We start from the raw sequence: 24,924 nt of genomic DNA, 5'->3' as shown, positions 1-24,924 counted from the left end.
ATACACTGGGGAGTCTCTAACATATTGGCACCTTAACTTGTACTTGGCAGAACTAACTCCAGTAAATATCAAGCCTTTTTCATTTTTAATTCTATCTCTACTTACACCTACGCTTTTAGCTAAAAACACATTTCAATAGTATATTTTAGAGCTACCTATATGGATCTCTATCCTGAGTTAATATGGGATGGAAGCACCTTTGCTATAAGATTAGCCTTGGGGCAGAACTTTCTCTTAGTTTTAGATGTAAATGTATTACTAAACGCCCCATCACGTTCCTTGGGGATTGTTAAATGACAACGTTTTAAATCATGCTCATAGTTTTAAGAGGAATTTGTTGAAGCTCTGCATGGACTACTCATGGCATTCAACTTTTTGTTCCTTGGCTGTTTGGCCTTCTTACGGTACATTTCTGTCCCAATTCTGACTTGCTTTCAGCGAAAAACTATAAACTTATTACACTTTGCAACTACTACATTCCCATCAGTCGTACCAAAATCACCAGAAGAAATGACAATTCAATTACCGTATATACTCGAGTATAAGCCGAGTTTTTCAACCCCCAAAATATGCTGAAAAACTCTACCTTGGCTTATACTCGGGTCAAGCGCAAAAACGGTCGCCGGCATCTAAGAATAGTTGCCGGCGTCTAAGAATAGTCACCGGTGCCTAAGAATATTCGCCGGCGCCTAAGAATAGTCGCCGGTGTCCAAGAATAGTCACCGGCGTCCAAGAATAGTCTCCAAGAATATTCGCCAGCGTCCAAGAATGGTCGCCGGCATCCAAAAACGAGACGCCGGCACCTCCAATAGGAGCAGAAACCCTCAATTTTTTGTTGGAAATTACCAGAAGCTGCTTCATTTCTCACCCTAGGCTTATACTCGAATCAATAAGCTTTCCCAGTTTTTGGAGGTAAAATTAGGTACCTCGGCTTATACTCGGGACGGCTTATACTCGAGTATATACGGTATGTAACACTACCACCACTGCCATGCTACACACCTGCAATAATTCTCTCTGGGTGTTATGTAGTGATGGGGTTGTGCCAAGAAAAATAATTTTTCTTTGGGTCGAAATGTTTTACTTAATTTGGTTTGGAACTTAATTTATTGCCATGCTAGCTTATTCACACCCAAGTAGGTTTAAATATTCTCAGTGTCATACTTCACACTGTGATAATAAAGCTAGAGTGCATTAACTTGGATCTTCCGTAACCAGGCTTTAATTTTGCTCACACTGACACCAATGACTATAAACTTGCCAAATTTCAAGGCATTTCCTTCCCACACATTCACTGAGGGCCACCTTAAAGTATTTTACAAAGTTAAACTCCAAATATCATACAAACTGAAAAAATGAGAATAAAAGTATTGATGAAAACAACAAAACCAAAGAACCTAAAGATGGTATGCACCAGCTACAATCTCAAAGAATGGTTCCCAAACTTTGGGAAACTGGGGTGCCTGGAGCAGTGGCATAGGTCTCAGTATGAAAACTAGATTTGGATTTAGATTTTGCTCCACCAGATTCATTTGAAGGTCAATATGGTCAGATTTTTAGATGAGCACTAATATGCTATTCTCGTTATTCTTGAAACCAATAGTTCAGTAATAATACATTCATCTTTTCTGATACCTATAACCTTGCTAAGGGCTAAAGAGGTTCCTGGTCAAATGTTAGACATCCAGATCGGGCTTGGACCAAAAAAGCCAGACAAGCTTTGACCTAGAACATAGAATCACTTGTTTTTAAACTTGGACAACAGCGTATTTATTAAGACTTGGCGAACAGCTGCAACATATCACGTATTATACATATACATATTACTGTCAAAATTTTTTGCATCTTCATGTATTATGCATATTTAGATCTAAAATCTAAATACTTGCTGTTTTCTGCTATTTAATTGCTGTCTGGTATTTAAGAGTCTGGGACAGACTCGGGCAACTGAATGCTTCTCATAAATAAATGTTTTGCACAGTTCTTTTTTTATCAAATCTCAGACGTAGGTTAAAGCAAAAACAGTACATACTGAATTTAAACCACACACACATTCCAGGGAGATAGCTGCAGAAAAGAATGTTTCAGGGCTCTAGATTTGGCTGACACCTAGTAAGGATTTCTGTTTTGACATACAGTAGGTTTCTTGAGATGTTTGAGAGAGGAATGACATCCTGTTTGCAACTAGCAGTGAATACTGCTTCTTATTGAGAAGAATGCTGTTGGTTGCATTAAGAATTAAATGTACCCACCTACAGAAGGGTGGGTAAATTGGTCCATGGAAAACAGATAATGGTTTGTTGCGAGGCAGCATGAATGATAAACCAGCTTTTATCATGCAAATGTATTTTAACAATTGCGTAAGTTTGGAGTACATGATTGCCAAATTAGCTGATTTTTTTAAAAATAATTTTGCCATTAGACTAATGGACCAAATCAGCCTGATCGGGGAGAACAAAATAGCCCAATTAAATTTTTGTCCAAAGTTAACTCAAGTCACTCAAACTGATTTTAACAAATTGCCACAATTAAAAAAAGCCAAAAGGCGTTGCCAAATACCCCAAGTTGTGCTAATAAACATAAACAAGTTTAATCTGCTGGGAATCCACTGGAAAGTTTGAATACTCATAAATATGCCTCTGAGTGGCTGATTTATGAAGCCACAACTTTTTCATGTTGAGCTTTTGGTCACCAAAAATCCAAAATAAAAAAAAAAGCTCGACTTTTTCAGGAATTGTTGTGCAACAAAACCGACAATTCCGAATACAAAAATACTCCAGCTAAAACACTTTTTTTTACATGATGTAAAAGTCAATGGCAGATGTCCCTTTACAACTATATGATCTTTCTTGGATTCATTGTTTTAGAGGGTTTTGGGTATTTTGGACCATGGTTTTTGTGCAACAATATGAAAAAGTTGCAGTTTTCATGACTTTTCTGCAACTTTTTCCATTCGTGCTTTTTCAGTTCGGATTTTTTAATGAATTTCATGACATTTGTGGCTTTAGAGAAGTAAGTTAAGTCATGTTTTTAAAAACATCTAAAACCACTAAAATGCAACCTTTATTAAATAGGCCTTCACATGTTTGTTTCAAAAGCTCTAATGAACTTTATATAAATAAGCTATGGAAGTTACCATTTTGGGTGCACTGGGGCCCACCAAAATATTGTTTAGGATACAAAAGCTTTAGTACTAGTACTGGATATTACAATGGGGCAATTCCCAATCATGGCTCACTACACAACTGTAGAATATGAGTCTTTTTCATATAAAATACACCTGTGGTTGCCAAGCAATGTCCAAGTGTTACTCCCTAACCCTTTAAATTGTAAGCCACTATGAGCAAGACCCTCTTATGCCATCTTTACACTGTATGCTGTGGTTGTTAAATAGCAGGTGTCCTGATGGCGCTAAATAAATAAATGATGATGATGAACATGTTTATGGCTAGATCACATTGTTTCCTGAGCTGTATTGATTTTTACTAAATTGAAGGAATTCCTCCTTCCAGCCCACAGAATGTAAATGTAATGCACATCCTAGCAGTAGCTTTATGAGAGCACTTTGAAGCAAGCTCTGCATGTAAGCATATTGTTTCAAAAAGAAGACATATTCACTTTCTTCTCCTTCTCATGCACCGTGCCATATTTATTCTCACACTGTCAGTGCAATAGAAATTATACCTTTTAGTGGTCATTCCAGTCTGCACCTTCCTTACCTGTCTGAGAGAAAGCAGCAACGGCAAGTTGCTAATTGTGCCTAATAATGCCCATGTGCCCTGGACAAATTTCCCTGTGGGCAGTAATCCATAGCAACCAACGCTTGGATTTTTTTAGGCACATGCAGATAGAACAATGAATGCAACAATTTGATTGGTTTCTATGCTTAATTGCCTGCTAGCAATTTTTGCCCAGTGTTTATAAATGACCCCCAGTATGTTGGGCTTATCTTTCTCTGCCCTCTGCCTCTCACATTTGAAGAGTAGAAAGTTATGCAGCCAGTTCCCTACTCAAAAGCAGCAGTTCCTTTTTCTTCTGGGTGACATAGTAGTACAGCGTTAAGCAATGCTTCGAGCAACAGTTACCTTTGGGTCCTGAGTTCAATTCCCACCCAGGAACTTAAACAAAATTTTGCATGTTCTCCTCTTGGTGTGTGGCTTTCTAGGAATACACAGAGATTTACTGAATCCTCTTAAATCTTACCCTACTTTATGAATACAATAAGGAAATTGTAAGCTCCTCTAGAGCAGGGACTGATGTAAGTAAGAAACAATATGTCTAAATGGTTGGGATATGTAGCTGCAACATATTTACAAATAACAATTAATCTAGCCTCTTCCCTTTAAGCTGAAGTTGAATAATTACTCTAAACAGGAGATCTGTTTCCCACTAACGGAGGGTGTGCTGTGGTTAAAATAATATTACTCTAGCTGAACACAGCAGATGCATAAATATAAACATATTCATTATCATCATTTTGATCATCCATTATTTAAAAGCATCAACATACTCCTGCTGCTCTTTACAATGGGGGTCAGCAGATGGAATTTTGAATAGAAACCATTAAACGTAGGGCCAGCAGGTCCAGTCCAAGTAAAATCATATTAACAAAGAAAATTCCAATTTGGAAATTACTAAAGCAACCTATTTAATCATGTGAGTGTCTGCTACATGGGATATTTTCAAGGAGGTTTAATTACATTAAAAGAATCTCACCAAATGTGACAGCCTCTGCCCATATGGCAAGCTGTAAAGCATGTGCCAGTTATACCCAGGGTTGCCATCAGGGGAAGAGGGGGTACTGTTGCGCCAGGCCCAGTGAAATCTGCTTCAGAAAGGGATCCTGCCACATCGCAAATTGCGTAAGTTAAGTATAACGTTATGTTAAAGTTTATGCAATTTACATAACTTCTGTAAAAACTGATCTGACTTGCCTAGGAACTTATCCTACGTAGAAGTTTATGTAACTTACGTATTATGCAAAGACAGTGCAGAGGCAAACTCTACTGACCACAAATGAATTAAAAAACTTAAAGTAAATTACACTGACCCCCAATAAACTGACAAATTAGCCCATTAATTATTTTTACTTAATTTTTGGGCCCCAAACAACAAGTTTATTGGGCCCCCTAAACTTATGCAGTTTACGTAACGTATGCAAAAATGTACGTTACTTTCAGAAAACCTTATGTGACATTGGTACCGATCAATGAGAGTGCAAAGCAGTGTGACGGGACAGGGAGATGGGTAGGGTTTAAACTCCAAACTTCACTGACCCCCAATGAACTGACTGTTAACTAGCACATTAATTATTTCCATGAGCTACTTATTATAAAGTAACATCAACTGTTTACATTGGAATCTATTTATGGACTTATATGAGCATCTCCTTCAAGAACTTCCCAGCAATGGAATGACTAGTTATTGGGCCCCACAGAAAGATCATTGGACTCCTAAACTTTGGCAACAAGACATTTTTCATAAAAATATATTGCAGCCCCCCCCCCTTTTCTGTAAAATTATTGGTGAGTTTATATCATAGTAGCTGTGGTGGAAAAAACATACAATCAACAAATTCAAACCTAGCAAAATCCACTGATTTACTAGTTGATCATTTTTGTAGCACACACACAGACAAGGCTATGGCCAAAAATTTTGGTGCTGCATGCTTGTGTTCTCAGGGGGGCCCCATATAGAGTGTAAGGGGCCTCAAAATTTCTGATTATGGCCCTGGCTATACCATAAACATGCCTATGTTTAACAGCAGGTATAGCTGCATAATTGACATCCACCTTTGCTGGCAAAGGAGCAACCAATTTGTTACAAACCACATCACAACAGCACATCGCTTTGACCCTGACTGGGACACTGGTGGAGATATCTTGGGGCTCCTACAGGTAACATGTAAGTGCCTATTCCTAGCATTTGCTAAAATTAGCCATTGGTGTCTATAAAGAAATGAATTTACTAAAAACTTCCTTAGCATCTACATCTAATAAAATGCTATTTTTTTAACTTTTTAATCTTATGTTATTAAAGGAATTGTTCAGTGTAAAAATAAAAACTGGGTAAATAGATAGTCTGTGCAAAATAAAACATGTTTCTAATATAGTTAGTTAGCCAAAAATGTAACGTATAAAGGCTGGAGTGATTTGATGTATAACATGTCAGTCAGGACTCTACTTCCTGCTTTTCAGCTCTCTTGGTTTACACTGACTGGTTACCCTGGTTACCAGGCAGTAACCAATCAGAGACTTGAGGGGGTGCCACATGGGTCATATCTGTTGCTTTTGAATCTGAGCTGAATGCTGAGGATCAATTACAAACTCCCTGAACAGAAATGTCCCATGTGGCCCCCCTTCAAGTCACTGACTAACTCAGAGTTATAGAGCTGAAAAGCAGGAAGTTGGATTCTGGCTGTTTTATTAGACATCCAGTCACTCCAGCCTTTATATATTACATTTTTGGCTAACTAACTATATTAGAAACATTTTTTATTTTGCACAGACTATCTATTTACCCAGTTTTTATTTTCACACTGAACTATTCCTTTAAGCATTTATAACAGCTCCATAACAGATTATAATATGTAATGCAACAGACGTATAAAAAATACCCACCCATAGGCAATCAGACATTTTCTTTCAAGCAGGTGACCAGTAGATGCAACCTGCTGATTATAGGTGACTAGACCTCTAGCAAACTTTGTGTCTTTTGAAATATTATACCTTATGTTGTACTGAAGAAGTGGCCTTCTTTCCATGCTGTACTAAACAAGGGACAACCCTGCAGGTGGAGCAAACCTTATGGAGACATTTGGCTCATGGCTAACCATGCTCCACCACAACTTTTCCATTGAAAGAGATCATGACACTGTTTGACTAAATAAACATCTGTACCTTAATGTACTGCGGAAAAGGTCCTTCCACTTTAAAATCATACTGTGACTTGGTCTGAACCTTTTGGCCATCTGTTTCACCTCATGTCACCTCATTCTCCAGTTCAAGCAGGACCATCGGGAGTAAATCAATCAGCGTGTTTGTATTACCACAATAAGCATGACCATAGCCAATTAAAGCAAGAATGCCACTTATGTAAACCTTATGGCTGTAAGGTACAGTACATCACTCTCACTGAGGCCACCATTATAATAATGAATGAGTTATATGTACGTAAGTAACCTCTGGATTTTTTCCATGTGTTTCATCAATTTTTACAGTTAGTTTTGAAACATATTAAGCAGTGAGAGGGGCGAGATTATGTTTCCCTAATTGCTCCTTTTGGGTCTCACTATATTTTTAAAACAATGCTCCAAATTCCAGATGCCTTGCTGTTAATGGATGACCGGATGTTCATGTTTCAATCAGTTCTAATAAAGCATATCAACTTGCAAATGAAAACTCAGAACTGTGTGCCAGGTAAACATCAGGAAAATATATAAAGTAACATCTTTTCCAGAAAACGACAGTGGCAGACAGATACAGCATAGAGCCCATGTGCTGGAATTGCAATCGTGTCCTTAGAACAGGCTCCACAGATGGCGTCTCTGCTCCGCCACCAGCCCCTCAATATCAAGAACTAAAATCTTACAAACAAATATGTACCAAGTGCAAGAACTGCATTTTTAATCTGCACGGCAACCTGTTGATAGAATATACTTCTGTTTCCCATCTCTTGAATATCCAGGCAGGGTAAAAACTGCAAACATCTATTGGTTGGCATTGGTTATTTGACCTGGAGTAACAATTGCACCTATTATTATATAACGGCCATATATGGGAGTTCTGGGGTTTATAGAAACCCACAAAGGCTCCCCCCTGCTCATTGTAATATTATATTTTAACTATACAAATAGGTATGGGATCAGGAATAGTGATGAGCGAATTTATCCGCCAGCCATGTATTCGCAGCAAAATTCCTAATTTCACCATGTGCCAATTTGTGCAAATTTTTTTGCAAAACTGCAGTGGAAATTTTTTCGCCACGAAGTCGCCCATAAGAAAAAACGCCCATAGACTTTAATGTATTAGGACAAAAAAGTCACCATAACAAAAAATGCCCATTGACTTTAACGCAGGAGCGAGAAGCATTGTCACGCTCTTAAAAATTTGTTGCGCGTAAAAATGCCCGTTGACATCAGTGTGTTTCGCGAAATTTCGCAGTTTCACAAATTATTTCAGAGCGAATTTTCGGCAAAGCGAAATGGGACAGATTCGCTCATCTCTGATCAGGAAGGCTTGGAAGCTGGGGTTTTCTGGATAAGGGATCTTTCGGTAATTTGGACAACCATACCTTAAGCCTGCTAAAAATCATTTAAAAAGGAAATAAATTCAATAGGATTGCTTTGCCACCAATATGGACTAATAATATCTTAGTTGGAATCAAGTACTAAGTACTGTTTTATCATTACAGAGAAAAAGGAAACTATTATAAAAAACAGGAATAATTTTGCTTAAATGTGTCTCTGTGGAAGACAGCCTCTCTGTAATTTGGTGCTTTCTGGATAATGGATTTCCAGATAAAGGGTCTGGAACAGGGGCGTAACAACAGAGGAAGCAGATCCTGCGGCTGCAGGAGGTATAGGGACCCCAAGAGGCCCTAATTCATATACAATTTGAATAAATATTGGTAAAACAGCTCACCTCTAGACATTTCGGGGGCCTGAAAAATAGTTTGCTGTGGGACCCCATAATATTTAGTCACACCACTGGTCTGGAATTATTATTAGAGTACAATGAGAACACATTACTGTAAAGAAAATGTGCCACACAAAATTTTATAGCTTTTAATAAAAATCCTTGGGAAATATGAACTAATAATATCTTAGTTGGGATCAAGTACTAAGTACCGTTTTATTATTATAGAGAAAAAGGAAATTAATTTAAAAAAAAATGGTTTAATTAAAACACCCAACATGTTCTAAAATCTTTTGTTGCAGATTTACAACTGCCAGAGGAAAGCTATAGCCGCTTGAGTTATTGCTATACGTTATTAGCTAGAAGCAAAAGATCAGTTCAGATGGTGCCACGTCCCGCATTACCTCCTGTGTAGGGTTTCCAGTTGTAGTACTTTCCACGGAAAGGCATGTTATCAAAGTCTGCACATTGCTTTTCTCTGAAGTCTCGGGACCCCGAAGAACATGGCTGAAAAAAAACAATGTGATCATTTATTTTAAATTAATTCTGATGTCCTATTACCACATATCTATGTGAACTGGAGCACAGGCAAAACTGTGCTCATTGCTAATACTGCACATTCATAATATAACGATCATATAAACAGCTTTAAGTATTCCCCTAGTTGCTCTACAGCTTTAATCTCCAATGCATGTCAATGATCACTTTACAATTAATCTCCTTATAAACATGCATTACAAAAATGAAGCTCTCAAACGTAAACACGCTTTTTGGAAATCACGGTTGCAGTTTTGCTGCCCCAGCTGTTTCTTGGTTTGCAGTGAAACGTACATTACCCTCCTGCTAGGAAGCCATACAGTTGAGTTGCACAACATAATGAAGCCCATCTGACAAAATGAAATATATTTATGACTTGCAAGATGCTTTTTTCTAACAATGTAGAGATTTTTATGAGGACTGTGGGGGGGGGGGGAGTTTATGGTCCTGCCGTGTTTTTATTCTTTACCCTAAGGAGAACATTTCTCTGCCAGTCTTGTACAAAACTTCAGGATGGCAACAAATTAGTAGAGAGCAGGAAAAAGGGATAAATGGACATAAATGAAACAAATTGGATGTGTGATCAGCTTAAAGAGGTGTGGCTTCACAGTATGGACACATGCAGGACTGCTTTAATAAATGGGCCTAACCTTAGACTAGTCATCTGAATTATTACTGAATTATCCCTAAGAAATAGCAGATCCCTCATTGTAATCAGCTGGGAGATTGTTTGAACATAACCTTTATAATTTTCTATTGAAGCAAATCTTTGATACAAACCAAATCCAAAACAAAAAAGAATGGGAGATTAAATGATTTGCTGTATGTCGAGGTGCCTTGAAGAGTTTCTCCCAGGGTTCACTTAGCCTGTTGTGCCTACACATGAAACTGAATTGCAGTCTTTTTTGACATTTTTGCATCCATCAGTCTGCCAGAAATGATACTTGATTTAAATATGGACGCTGATTTGAGTCTACATTAGTAAAGTAAACTACAAGTTGCCCCACATGATAGTTTGCTGGCACCTGCTACTATGATGGAATTCTGAGGTAAACATGGCAGTTACATCTGAAAAATTTTACACAAAGCAAAAGAGAGATAGCACAGCTATTCACAGTCAAAAAACTGAACTTCTTTCTTTAATGCTGGCTGTAAAACTGCCACCTGGGTTAAAGTCCATCTGAGCCAGAAATTTGTTTGGTTTAACAGAAGAATCAGTTTTAAAATCCCACCCAATATTAATTAGTAAACTTACATTTATTTTATATATATATATATATATAGATATATCTATCTATACAGAAATATCTGTTATAGATCTTGGGGCAGATGTATCAAGGGTTGAATATCGAGGGTTAATTAACCCTCGATATTCGACTGCTGAATTAAAATCCTTCGACTTCGAATATCGAAGTCGAAGGATTTTGCCCAATTCCTTTGATCGAACGATCGAAGAAATAATCGTTCGATCAAACGATTAAATCCTTCGATCGAAGGATCATCCTTCAATCAGAAACCTTGGAAAGCCTATGGGGACCTTCCCCATAGGCTAACATTGACCTCGGTAGGTTTTAGGTGGCTAAATAGGGGGTCGAAGAAATTTTTAGAGACAGTACTTTCGATTATTGAATGGTCGAATATTCCAACGATTTTTAGTTCGAATCGTTTGATTCGAAGTCGAAGGTCGTAGTCGAAGTAGCCAATTCGATGGTCGAAGTAGCAAAAAAAGAATCGAAAATCAAATTTTTTTCCTCTATTCCTTCAGTCGAGCTTAGTGAATGGGCCCCCTTATGTAGGGTATATATGTCTTGTATTTGGTATTATCTGTAGCTAGTGGTGTGGTATAGGTAATATAGGAATAGCTGTTAAATAAATGTATATTTTGGCTAAACTTTCTATTTTATTAATGAATCCTCCAGAAGGATTACTTACATACATACGTGTATGAGAAAAATATACATATTTACATAAATAAAACCCTGGTCAACTCTTAACATAGAAACAGCAAAAACACAGGCTCAACACTGAAGATAATACTTATTTTATGAAATCAACAGAACTGCCAAACCACTGTTTACAGACTAAACACTAAATTATGATGATAGCTTCATGCAGCTCTATCTGTACTGGAGGATATGACAAAACATAATACCTATTCAAATACTTTCATAATTATAGCCTATTTTTATTCAGTTTCCTACCACAGCATGTGAAGGCCATAGAGTTTGGAAGGTAAAGCAAGAATTCCTTCTTTCATCCTACTGCACATTTTAAAAATATGCAAAACAAAAGAAAAGCCAAGAGGCGCCTGAACGCTGGTGAATTATACCAGACCCTTTTTAAAAGCCTTACGTTGCCACTTCTCAGCATTTATTAGGGAAGCATTGAATCCACTATTTTAGGATCCGGACAAATCCCAAACCCTTTGTGAAAGATTTGGGCGAATACCGAACCCTAATTTGCACATGTGAATTAGGGAAAGAGGGGGAAAGAAAATTACGTGCATAGCACACGGTTAAGACATTTTTGAATTCTTTGTTTGTGTGATGAAAAGTCACACGATTTTTTTGGATTCGGATTCGTTTCGGCCAGGTACTTAGATCTATCTGAATTCGAAACCTGCTGAAAAAGTCTGAACCGTGTCCAAATCCTGAATCGAATCCTGGATTTGGTGCATCTCTAGTATTTATTGTATTGGTTAACATTGTCTTATATGATTTAGTGAAATAAGAGGAAGTTTACCTGTATAATGTATTTAATCTTTACATGTCAATTTTTAGTTATTGAATAGGATTCTCCTGTTTTGCCAGTCTCCTAACTCCTAATAACAAAAATACAGGTATTGGACCTGTTATCCAGAATGCATGGGATCTGGACATTTCCAGATAAGGGGTCTTTCCGACTCAATAGGATTGTTTAGCATCCAATTAGGATTAATTATATCTTAGTTGGGCTCAAGTGCAAAGTACATTTTTATTATTACAGAGAATTAAAAATTTATATCAATTGCTTAAAATGGAGTCTGTAGAAGATGGCCTTCCTGTAATTCAGAGCTTTCTGGATAAAAGGTTTCCAGATAAGGAATCCCATACCGCTACAATAATGAGTTAAATTAAACCACAATGTATTGCTTCATATAAAAGTTCCCATAATTAGTTATCACCATATCGGTTGTTTGTTTGATATCTTCAGTTTATTCTTTGTCACGTTGTTTTTATTAATTATTGTAGTTGTTATATTGAGAGTTAGGAGTTTGGGAAAACATCTCATTGCTTGTGTCCCTGGCTTTGATATTGTTTTAGTATAGTTCTGAGTGAATATTGCACCATGCAGCTAATGGAAATCAGTTTACATACTACTATTCTATTTTAGTCTACTGTTAAAATGGCATTTTTGGTGTCATATCCTCATGGCTGACATATTATTTATAGGTTCCGCTCTGCATTTATATAAGCTTGGCAAAGTGATTTGTATTTTATTTTTTCTTTTGGTATGACAGCGTGTTGAATGACCACTGTGTTTTTGGCATCTCTTTCTAACTGAGATGTGTGGGTTTACATGCCAAAGGAGGTATTGTCAGACAAGATTTCTGTTACACATACAGTCTGTGCCCACAGTTATACATCGGTTCTAGGCAGTTTTTCCTGTTAGCTGACAGTGAGTGAGGAAATTAGACATCTAATAATAATTGGGCTGGTACAGAAGCCCAAAACATAATGTACAACATATCTAGCCTACTTCTTTAGTTTAAATTTAGTTCTCCTTTAAGTGCGTTCCCATGAAGTGAAACAGGACAGATCAGCTCATCAACAGCAGTCACTAATAACCCCTTGTAGGGCAATGGCACAGAGTGATTCCAGATTGGAAGGCAAGAAAACAAAACATTCAGAATCTCGCCCATTTATTGCAATGGCAATCATTTGGACTTGTGGATGTATTTGCAGTTCAGGCAACAGTTGCTCAGAAACGAAGCCTGAACCGTGAGTGTACCAGAGTCAAGGTGACTACCACTGAAACGAATGGGAAGCGATTCTGAGCATTTTGGTACCCACCTTACAAATTGGATATCACCTAGACAACAAACCAGCAGAAAATGCCCCATGCAGCAATGACCTTATAGAACTAAGGGAATTCAAAATGTATTTAAAAATTTAAATGTATTTAAAGTATCTTAGATAATCTAGAGTTACCAGAATTTTAGTATGTAGTCTGTTTGTTATAGGAAGAATGGATCAGATACCATAGGCACAGGCATTATAGAGAAAAAAGTACTCATGATGAACAGAAGAACATGATATATCACTAGTGATGTCCCCGCATACAGAGTTTGATTATCAGATTTCCAAGCACCTAATTCCTTTATCTGAAAGAGGGGTTACAAGCCAATAGTATAAAATATGCATTGTGCTGGCTGGAATACTCAGGTGTCAAATAAGTGTTGCCAAGGAAAAACTGACAGCTGTTCCATTACAGTTGGTCACCCTAGGCATTTTACTACGGAGAATGTGGCATATTAGTGCACTCGTGCATACCTGATGATCAGCTCTATTCTTAACTCCAAATAGACACTTTCCACATTAGTTTTAAGTAGGACTGTAATTAGCACCTAGATAACTGACATATATAGAGGTCATTTCTGACACCTGTCGGGTGAAAGTGAGCACCACTAATTCCAGAGAGTGCAAGAATTTTATAACTGTAGTGTACAAAAGAACAGCGGAGCACCAATTTGTTCTCCGGGAACAGCTGCTAATAACGCTTGCATTTACACGCTTCAAAGTGAGTTTTAGAGACATTTCCTTACTTAAAGCCTCTGTAAAGCCTCTCTTTACAAGAATGCACAGCTTTGCAAAACACAAGCCTGGAGGCCCGGAGGAGTGAGGCAAGGGAGGGTTTAGGAAAGCACACACTACTTGTGCAAAGCTTACAAAAACGGGGGAGGAAAAATAAGTCAATCCTCAAAAGAAAAATGAACTTTGAAAGATGTTTTTCTTTTGTTTATTAGAAGCTGAATGAGCAAGGAGTTATATCTTTTAGATTATTAGAAGGAGGATAAATGCTGACAGCATGGCGTAATGCTTTCAGAAAACAGGCCTTCTAAGCAGCACATTTCTCATGCCCATGCTGTCATATTCTGACTTTGTTATTGCAAGCATTAATCAAACACAGTCCTGCTTGCCAACAAGTTGGTGAAAATGGTTCAGCATCTCTCTGTGGAACAGCAAGAACATTTCTTCAGTTGTGCTAGCTGTAACCTTAAAGGATGGCTTCACCAACAGTAGAACCCCTATTTTACATGCCCCGTTTTCCTGGTTTATTCATATTAGGTCCGTATTTGTCATTTTTCCACAGATGTAACCCTCAGCCACTCACCACACTTGTGTACAACACAGAAATGACTTGCACCTCCAGTTGTTCCAGCTTTTTACTCAATTACTTACATCTGTGTTGCATGAACGGTACCGTTTTCTCTCTCCAAGGCAATATTTTCCTCCACCTGAGGGTCTAAAAAAAGCACTCTGTTTTACTACTGCATTGCATTCATTTTAACACTAGACTTATCCCAAAGCAGCATAACAAGACACATGGAAAAGTACTTAATATCTTGATCTCTTCTACAGCTATAGTGACAAATAGACAAAATATCTGAAAGAGTAAGATTATAGTACATGAGTTGACTTGAATTGTCAGATGTATATTATCCTCACTGGAGTAAGTAACTGTTATACAAAGGATCAGTGGGTAGAAAACATGCTTTTATTTATTGGTCGCGGCTGCACGGCTGGTTTACATATAGCAATGTACACAGAAGTACACTGTATGACTGGGGAAGGTCTATGTAGAAATAATAATATAATTCTCTCGTTGGCAGACCATCTGTGCATACTTAAATGACCATAGATAGAGGGAAAGATTACTGTAAGTACATTTATAAAAAAAAAAAAAGTATAACCCATTAAACTTAAAGTGATACGGACAGGTTACTACAGGTATGGGACCTCTTATCCAGAATGCTTGAGACCTGGTGTCTTTTCGTAATTTGGATCTCCACATGTTAGGTCTACTAAAATATCATTAAAACATGAATTAAACCCAATAGGCTGGTTTTGCTTCCAATAAGGATAAATGATATCTTAGTTGGGGAAAAAATATTTTGAGTAATGTTTGTTTCCTTTTTCAATAACAAGCCAAGCTCAGCGTTAATCAAAATCTTTGGGAGGACAGACAGTACTGCCACTCAAGTGGCAATTGTTGGCATTTTCCTTCAATAGGCTGAGGTTCTGTTCACATTTGTATTCACAGCCTATAGAAGGAACACACAGACCAGCGGTGTAAGAAATGGTGGCTAGGGGTGGGCTAAGGTGGAGTTATTTTTATAAAACAAATCGGGTGGTGCTTCTTCGCACTCCTACTTATGTTAGTAACATCTTCTCATAAATTACAGGAACAAGTAAATTTCACTTTAATAGCACTGTATCCATTATGTGTTTGACATCAAATATGTAACTTAAATAGTTAGGTATATAAATGATCTAAACGTTCAATATTGAAAAACAAGTGAAGCAATGACGATATCCTTGCAGGTTCCCAGCAGTTGACTTGTGCTTTCCAGCACAAATAAACTATATTGCATTAGACAGCACAAGGTTTGAAAGTGCTATTTTTTCCATGTGTCGTAGGCCAATTATCCAACATACCACTTATTCTGGATTATTCAATCTAACATAGAAAGGGCTCATTGAGCAGTCATATATTTTGTTTGCTGCCAGCCCACACACTTACCTTACTTGTGCTTGGTACGGGTTGAATTGGGCACGTCTTGGAGACAGTATAGAGGCACCAAGACAATCATCTGCAGAGCATTGCCATCACATTGCAGATGAGAACCCTCCATAGAGGGTTATTGCGCATTTGTGTGCCATCATTTTGCAAACGTGGATCAACTCAGTTTTAATAAATGTAAGGATGATGCCATGTAAACACATCTTGGAAACCCTGTGGGTCTTGGTTGCCCATATCTGACTAGTGGGCCTCTGGTTGGACAACCCCACTTAAAGGGGAACTATCGCGAAAATAAAAACTCAATATAAGCTTCATCATACTGAAATAAGAAACTTTCTCAATACAAACAATTAAATATTCTGCATTGTTTCTGAAATAATCAAGTTTATGTTCACTATCCCTCTCTCAGCATCTGTTTCTCTTCATTCTCTCTTCAAGCAGGAGTTGGGTGTCAGATAGTCATTGACAGTTACATCAAATATATCTTATAGGGGGGCTTCCTTTCCTAGCAGATGTATTAGAGCTCACTCAAATAACTGATCCAGTACAAACAAAATCTAATAAAATAACTGCCTTTTGCACAAATTCTGCATGTAGAGAGACATGATGTCTGATGATTTTGATAGAGTGAGCATAAAGATCTGATTGGTTGCTATAGATAACTGCAATGGAGCGATTCTGAGCCCACACTACTTCTTATTTTATAACCCCAGATTTAAAAGCCATGCAGCAAATGTGTGAAGAAGGGACAACAAAAGAAAATACAACATATTTTTGACTATTAAAAAAGAAAAAAAGTGTGAAAATACATTTTTTGCAGTTATCTAAAATAAACACATTTGCAAATAATATCAAATGGTACTTTTTGTTGGCTCTGGCTTACTTTAGCTACTTACGCTGGACTGTCACAGTGTCTTATGGATGAGGAGACACCCCCACCACAGGTCCTAGTGCACTCGCCCCATACTGACCACGGTCCCCAGTCTCCGTCAATGCTCTTTGGCCAGGTTCCAAAAGCCACACAGTCTCCCTGATAGCACCACTACAAATTCGACAGAAATTTAGTTTAATAGATGAATGCATTATCCACTATGTACATAAATATTAGAAAAAAAAAGAGAAGAAAAAATTAGATCATATTTAAAGCCATCATAAAACAGAAAATAAAGCATATCTTTTGTCTATAGCAAATAATAAATACAGGTATGGGATCCCTTATCCGGAAACCAGTTATCCTGAGACCATTTTCAAGAAAGCCCCGAATTATGGGATGGCCAGCTCCAATAAACTACATTTTAATCAAATAATTGAAATTTTAAAAAATTATTTAATTTTTCTCTGTAATAATAAAACAGTACCTTGTACTTGATCCCAACTAAGATATAATTGATATTTATTGGCCTCAAAACCAGCCTGTTTGGCTTATTTATTGTTTACATTATTTTCGAATAGACTTAAGGCACGGATATCCAAATTACAGAAAGATCCCTTATCATCAGCAACTGAGGTTTTGTAATTGATAATCCAGCCAAAGAGATTATCTGGTCAACACTTATGTCTGGGGGCCCATAGCAAGTCCCCTTGTGTTCTTAACTTCTATCCCGTTATTCTAAGAATTGTTATAAGTATACACTGCTGACTAAATACACTTTTTATTCCTACCGGTCATTATCAAATATAATCTCCTCTTTGGCCGTCATATTGACTTTATTATGAAAGGCCAACATGACTGAATATTCTACATAAGATAAACTTATATAATGAAATCATAAAGGTCATTAATGCACAATACAGATTTATAATGGACAGCCACGGAAACATCAGTCTTGAATAAAGCCAGTCCTAAGGCGCTTGCCGTGGTCCAAGAAAAAACAATGTTCTAGGTCAGAACACTGTTGAGTCTGATCAAAATTGAGATCACATGAAGCAGCCATACCCTATGCGTGTGCACATTTATTAACTACACATATTTAATACACTATCAGCGAAGAAAATGGTGCATGTTTATTATAGCTAGGACATTTGAAAATGTACTATATGGTATAAAGTTAGACCAAATTGTGGCCGTGTTAGGAATTAGTCCTTAATGGGACAATCGTTTTATTCATGGTTTAAGTGATAATCATACCTACTTCCTCTCACATAATGGAACACAAAAATGCGCATAAAAATCCAATTCTATTTCACAGCTATCTCTCTCATATATTGAACATTTACAAACTATTTACAAGAATATTTACTAGAAGTCTTAACAATTATTTAATGTTGTGAGTCATAAAATACCATGGAAATGGAATACAAATCCTCTATGACACCTGGTCACAACTATCTAGTTGAAGTGGGTTGGCTGTTGATCAGAAATTATTTTTTTTTTATTACTGTCCACTCTAAATAATATAACATGGTCTAATGTAAGATAATTAAAAATGCACAATTGTTAAATGTACCTGTCGATTACATCATATTTTATTAACTGCCAATAATAGATTGCAACTTTCTGAGTAGTTTAGTTCTCAAGACTATGGAAGCTGTATGGGTACAAATATATTAAGGGTATATGCTAAAATCGTCTTCTGCTGCTGTAGGGTGGGTCTATAAAGATCTCCTTGTAATTCAACTCACTGCTAAAACTATCAGTGAACAAATCAGTCACTTGGTTGTCTTTTGAGTTTTCTTTGGTTGCCTAATGGATGTTGAAATAAGAGAGCCCTTTTCATGTCTTCCTAACAAACCCATTCAGGAAAAAAAAGATGTCTCAAGCACTGATGAGATTGATGCACAAAACAAGAATGGGCTTTCCAGGTTGCATACTGTAGGCAGAACAACTTCCACTCAATTAGTTATGTTCAAATTAAATTACGTCAGTTTACAGGGTGCACAGTGAAGCAATGGGTGGAAGACAAGTGGAGAGTTCGGGTGAAAGGCGGTCAGTGGGATCCTAGCCAGATTCCCAGATGAAGCGGCTAAAAGATGCTAGGAAGAGAAAAGCTAGCATTCAGAAGACCGAGAACAAAGTAAAGAAAAGCAGAAGAAGAAGCAGCATTGAATAAAGACAGGGAAAGCTATTACCAAAGGACATCCCACATTTCCCCAAGACATATTAAAATTAGGATGTAATTAATATGGTGGGATTTCTTTCTTTCTCTATACAGAGGCACCCAATAGAAATTTGTCTTGGACATGTAGGCAAGACATGAAGGCAAGTCATGTCCTGTTGAAAATAACGGATTAAAAATCAGTGCACTTTTTAATTGATTTTAATATATATTTTTTTGCTTTGCTACTAATTTTGATTAGTTGAAATAAATTTCATAAAAATTAATCGTACATAATCTTTCACACACTTAAGAATAAATACTTTTAAAAACAGAATCTGATCATGTAGTAAAACCATGTGAGACACATAGGTGCCTAATAATGCATTTAATAATAAAGGAATATAATACTTTTTACATTGGTTCATTTTACCCAACAGGAAGCACCCACAAAATATTAACAACTATTGTATCAATTCATTACAGCTGCCTGTAATGATATTCAGGGATTCTGAAAGATAAGAAATGTAGCAACTAAATGTATCAATTTAGAACAGTTTACAGGCCCCCCTCCTAGAGCTACTTTAGAAAGACAAGAAGGTGAAAAATGAAACGTTACACTTTAATGTTAGAAAAACGGTCACACATAAAAAACAGAAAGTCAATGGAAAAAGTCTTTATTTCTGTTGAACAATCTAAAACCAACTGAACTGAAAAAAGTGTTGAAGGTAACAACCCCTTTAACTCTTTCTTATTTCAGTTCTACTGAATGTTCGAAAATTACACCTTATTGCTATAACCTCAATGTAGTAGCCTAGTTTACTAGCCAAGAAACAACAATCAGCAAAAAGCTGAGAAAAGTATACATGAATCATGCACCATACATATATATCTGGATTTCTTTTAGATAATTCAACATGGATTGGACCTTTATTTAAAGTAGACTGATCTAAAACAACCCAAATGTATAATCTTATCAGTGACTTGTGATTTATGCTGCTATTATGACAGTATATCTATATCTATGTATATATAATTACAGTATTATATGTCCCCAGTATGATGGGACCGCTGTCTGGGAAGCAGGAAGCAAATGACACCCAAATAATATGTATTAAAAAAAAATACAAAAGTGACTACATCTATTTTGGGATTAAAGGAGAAGGAAAGGTCCACCTAAATATACCAGTAAACCCTCAAAGTAGTGCTGCTCTGAGTCCTCTGTCAAAAGAAACACAGCATTTCTTTCCTTCTATTGTGTATACATGGGCTTCTGTATCAGACTTCCTGCCTTCAGCTTAAACCTCCTTGCCCCAGGTGTGAGCATGCTCAGTTTGCTCCTCTTCACCCCCTTCCCTTCTCTGCTGTAATCTGAGCCCAGAGCTATAAGTGAGCAGGGAGAGACCTAGGCAGGAAGTGATGTCACGCCAAGCTAATACTGCAGCTGCTATCCTAACCAAACAGAGAGCTTCTAGAGATTTTTACTCAGGTATGGTTAAATATTCTACAGAATAAATATAGCATTCTAGCTTGCACTATTGCAGCTAATCTATTGGCAATAAAATTCCTCCGTAGCTTTCCTTCTCATCTAAGGTAAACCACTAATATTTAACAGCCTTGCTTATAACTCGACTTTCACCATCACATGCAGGATGAGATACACGTTTCCATTGCCAACAGAGGGCCTTTAAAGAAGGTCTATTCAAGTAACCACCATTTCAGTGAAGCTGGAAAAGAGGTGATAGAGATTGTAGGTCATTAAGATGCTGATGGTTTCCACAATGGGTATGTAAAACGAAATAACAGACTAATTTTCTATTGTCAATTGAAGCCATTGCCAAGCGCTCAAATGCCAGTTTCTTTGTCTGCTTTAGCCGCTGCCTTATTAATGACCCTTGGAAACAAGAATTTCTATAGTGTCTAAGAAGAACATTTCATTATTCAATTCTTTCTCTAAATAATTAGATGTACAGTGGCTTCTCATCCAGCTAAGAAGGCAGAAAGTCCTCATTTAATTTGTTCAATATTAGCAACGATTCCACCACTGACCCTTTACATTGGCACACAGAGTTGGTTAAATGATATAGCAGCATTAACAACAAATCCCATTACAAACATAGACATATTTCTGTTGACAAAGGACATATTTAGCCCTAATAGTGGTTTATATGTGGTGGAGAATGCAAAGTAAGCCATTCTCTTTATTTTTAGTCTTGTGACCCTCAATGCATTTCATCACCCAATTCAGAACGCATGGCTTAGGGATTAATACAAGACTGGATTAAACTTCAGTCCTTTGTTGAGGTAAACTATAAATGACCTAGTGCTACCCACAAAAACCAAAGCTACATCCTTTAAAGTGAGTCATTTTTCATCTTCAGTACAGTTGGACTGTTTGCCTTGTATACAAAGCAAATCTCACATATTACTCAGTCATTTTTCCAGATTACATGTCAGGTTGCTTATGTTGCGTCATTATTGTTAATAAAACACACACAGCACGCCTCAATTTTAAATTACAAGAAACCACTAAAAGAATTCTGCAAGCAAATAATTACAGCACCAAAAGGCATGACTTCCACCAAAAGGTATTACTCATGAAACACTGTATCACTAATATTAACTCTGAATAGCAAAACAGGCACAAAATAAAACACAATATAGTGCAGTACGTGATGAAACGCCTGTGTGTTTTGACGTATTATTGAATTTGCACATGCACTTTTATGTTTAAAGTGACCAACCAACCAAGAAATGTGGGGATACCGGGACTTCCATAAAAGAAGGCAGTGAGATCAAAAAACAGTAACATTAAAAAATTAAAGTATGTTAAAGGAAGGACACCATAATGTACTGTTGCCCTGCACTGATAAAACTGGTGTGTTTGCTTCAGAAACTCTACAATAGTTTATATAAATAGACTGCTGTGTAGCCATGGGGTGAGCCATTCAAAGCTGAAAAAGCAGAAAAGGCACAGGTTTCTTAGCAGATAACAGACAAACTCTGTAGTATACACTGGGATTCTTCACAGCTTATCTGTTATCTACTGTGTATACTGTGCTTGAATGGCTGCCCCCATGGCTACAACAGCAGCTTGCTTATATAAACTATAGTTGTGCCAACACCATTTTTACCATCGCAGAGCAACAGTACATTATATTGTAATTCCTATAAAAACCCTTTTACGTTTAGATGTTACTGTTCCTTTAACTACTAACAAGAATGAAGATGCAAGCTTCCATAATGAATAAAACATTCATATGGCAAACATCAGGAAACTATAATGGGCATATTACAAGGGGAAAAACGGAATATAATAAAATAATATAGCATGTATCGTTATTAAAACAATTCCCCCTCTCCAATCTCCTTACATGAATCATCATCATCATTTATTTATATAGCGCTGTCAAGATACGCAGTGCTTTACTGCAGTTATAGCAAACAGGGAATAAATGGTGGATAACAGACAAGGATTACAGAGTACAATAGGGTTAGAAGGACCTAGAGATTAGAGTTTACAAACTAAAAGGTTAGGGTACAATTGAGAAATTAGGATTATATAAACATTTTGTCATTTTTGATACAGCAATGATTAATTAAGGTACATTGAATAAGCCTCTTTAAACAGATGGGTCTTTAAGGAGCGCTTGAATGTTTGGAAGGAAGGAGAAAGTCTGACAGCTTGTGGCAGAGAGTTCCAGAGAAAAGCAGAAGCCCGAGAGAAGTCTTGTAGACGAGAATGGGCAGAAGTGACCAGAGAAGAAGTGAGGCGAAGATCAGAAGCAGAGCGTAGGTTTCGTGAAGGAGTGTATTTGGAGATTAGAGATGAAATATATATATATATATGAATCAGAACGAAATCCAGTATAAAGTTATATATCATAAACTTACATCAGTAGCTCTACGTGACTCAAATTTAATATCAATTTCAAACACATGGGTGTTATTGTGTTTCATCAAGTACTACGTTAAAGGGGTAAAACTTATTTTGGGAGCACAGGCGCAAAAATGCTAAAGGGCACAAGAGCGCACTCCTTAGTGCGAACTTGCAGAACACCCCCCCTCCCGTAGGTTGCTTTAGAAGTTGCAGCAGGCTGTATGGACAGGGCCCCAACATGGCCTACACTACCTGGCCCTCCCTCATGTGTGCATCTGAATGACATGCCAGTCAGGGGGCTCTATTTATGGAGCTGCAATAAAAAATTTAAATTTTTTGCAATGGATTTATATTGGCTTTCCTTGATTATATATTATATATACTGTATATGTATATATATATATATATATATATATATATATATATATATATATATATATATAAATATAATTCAGCATGAGCAGTCGCACTCTGTTAGTTTGATGGTGGGTGCTGGATCAAATTTGTAATCCTAGAATTTCACATAGAACCGCACTCTAACTTGTTTAGATGAATAAAGTCATATTTTATTGTATTCAATCTGCGTGTCCAATGTTTCAGCCTACCAAGGATCTATGTATATATATTCTTTATCAAGGATCTATATATATATATATATATATATATATATATATATTTATTTTTTTTTATTTTTATTTTTTTTCAGTAAATTAGGTTGAGGCAGGCAAAAAATAAAACAAAGCAGACAAGACAACCATGCGAAGTATCTACACTAGCTCCAAATAGGGTGGACATCTCTTTCTGAGTTATGAGATGCTCTCTCAATAACTTCTATATGGGAAGCTAAAGCAATCAATACCATGTTTGTAAATAAAAAAAAGAGCCATAGGGGATAGCTGGATGCAATTTTGTTTTTGAAGCAGTAAATTTCATCCCAAGCATGAAACTTAGTCTTAAATATAGTCTTATGATATAATGCTCTAGCTCGACCCAGTTCACCCTTAAACTGCCTTTAAATTGCTTTTCATATAGTACAAACTGCTCCATTATGTCCTAACAGCCCTTTAGACATGAAGAATAGTATTTACCCCTGTAGCAATGCAAAAGTTTTCTCACCGAGAGGGCAGTAAAATCACAACTTTTGTTGCCAGGAGATGTGATGATGAATACTATTAATAATTTTACAGGGACTTGGATGTCTTCTTGGAAAGTCAAAATCTCCAGGGCCACAGTTAGTTTGTGTATGTAAGTGAATGTATATGTGTATGTATGCATACTGTATATACTGTATGTTTATATATTTACAGAGTAAGACACAAAATTGACAAGTTTTTTTTTCTAAATGGTATGCAATGCTAGAGGGTTCACAAGGCAAGGCTGATGGACAATTGTATTTTTTTTCAACACAAATTAAGTACATGTGTGAAATCTAGAATGCTTGAGACTTTGGGTTTTTTGTATACAGGATCTTTTTGAATTTGGAGCACCATAACATAAGACCTGTTTAGCCAGTAATAAAGAGGTATGTTAGCTTAGTTATCATTAAGTAAAAAGTAAAATTTGATTATTGCAGAGAAAAGAAAATCATCAAAACACCAAAAGAATTTTGAAATATTTGCTTAAACTGACTTATGAGACACGGCTTTCCCTTATTTCTTTACCCTTCAGGATAAAGGGTTTCTGGATAATAACTCTCATACCAGTGTATGAAAGAAGTAATCAGGAGGACTGGGTTAGCTACCGAGCTAAGCATTCACATCACCAGGGCTCTCAGCTATTATAAGAATTTCTGTTCTCATCCTCGCTGCTGGACCAACAGATTAACGATGGAAAAACATATCCCTGCATCTGGTTGGTCCTCAGACATGGTGGGGCAACGAGTAATGACAAACTAAACATTGTGGCCCAGCTGCATTGTATATTCTATTATCCCAACTTGTGGCCATTTGTGACATTGGGCACAATATCTGACCTAAAGTGTTTTTTCTCAAAATGCAGTCCTCTTTTCATACAGACTACAACAAACTGCCACAGACCTGACAATTACATTCAT

The 24,924-nt window shown here is 36.9% G+C and overlaps 1 protein-coding gene across 4 annotated transcripts in view; it reads right to left on the bottom strand.

Moving 5' to 3' along the window:
• Nucleotides 1-24,924, bottom strand: part of LOC108718130 (A disintegrin and metalloproteinase with thrombospondin motifs 6) — a 184,017-nt gene that overhangs the window by 39,351 nt on the left and 119,742 nt on the right. For all 4 annotated transcript variants that reach the window (XM_018265770.2, XM_041569141.1, XM_041569149.1 and 1 more), the window contains 3 exons: nt 16,853-16,998; nt 14,615-14,678; nt 9,041-9,143 (listed from right to left, as the gene is read on the bottom strand). In XM_018265770.2, coding sequence (XP_018121259.1) covers nt 9,041-9,143; nt 14,615-14,678; nt 16,853-16,998 — 313 coding nt within the window. The remainder of the gene's footprint in view (nt 1-9,040; nt 9,144-14,614; nt 14,679-16,852; nt 16,999-24,924) is intronic.

This window comes from Xenopus laevis, chromosome 1L (genome assembly GCF_017654675.1).
Source record: "Xenopus laevis strain J_2021 chromosome 1L, Xenopus_laevis_v10.1, whole genome shotgun sequence".
NCBI lineage: Eukaryota > Metazoa > Chordata > Amphibia > Anura > Pipidae > Xenopus > Xenopus laevis.
This window is presented reverse-complemented; position numbering and strand designations above follow the sequence as displayed.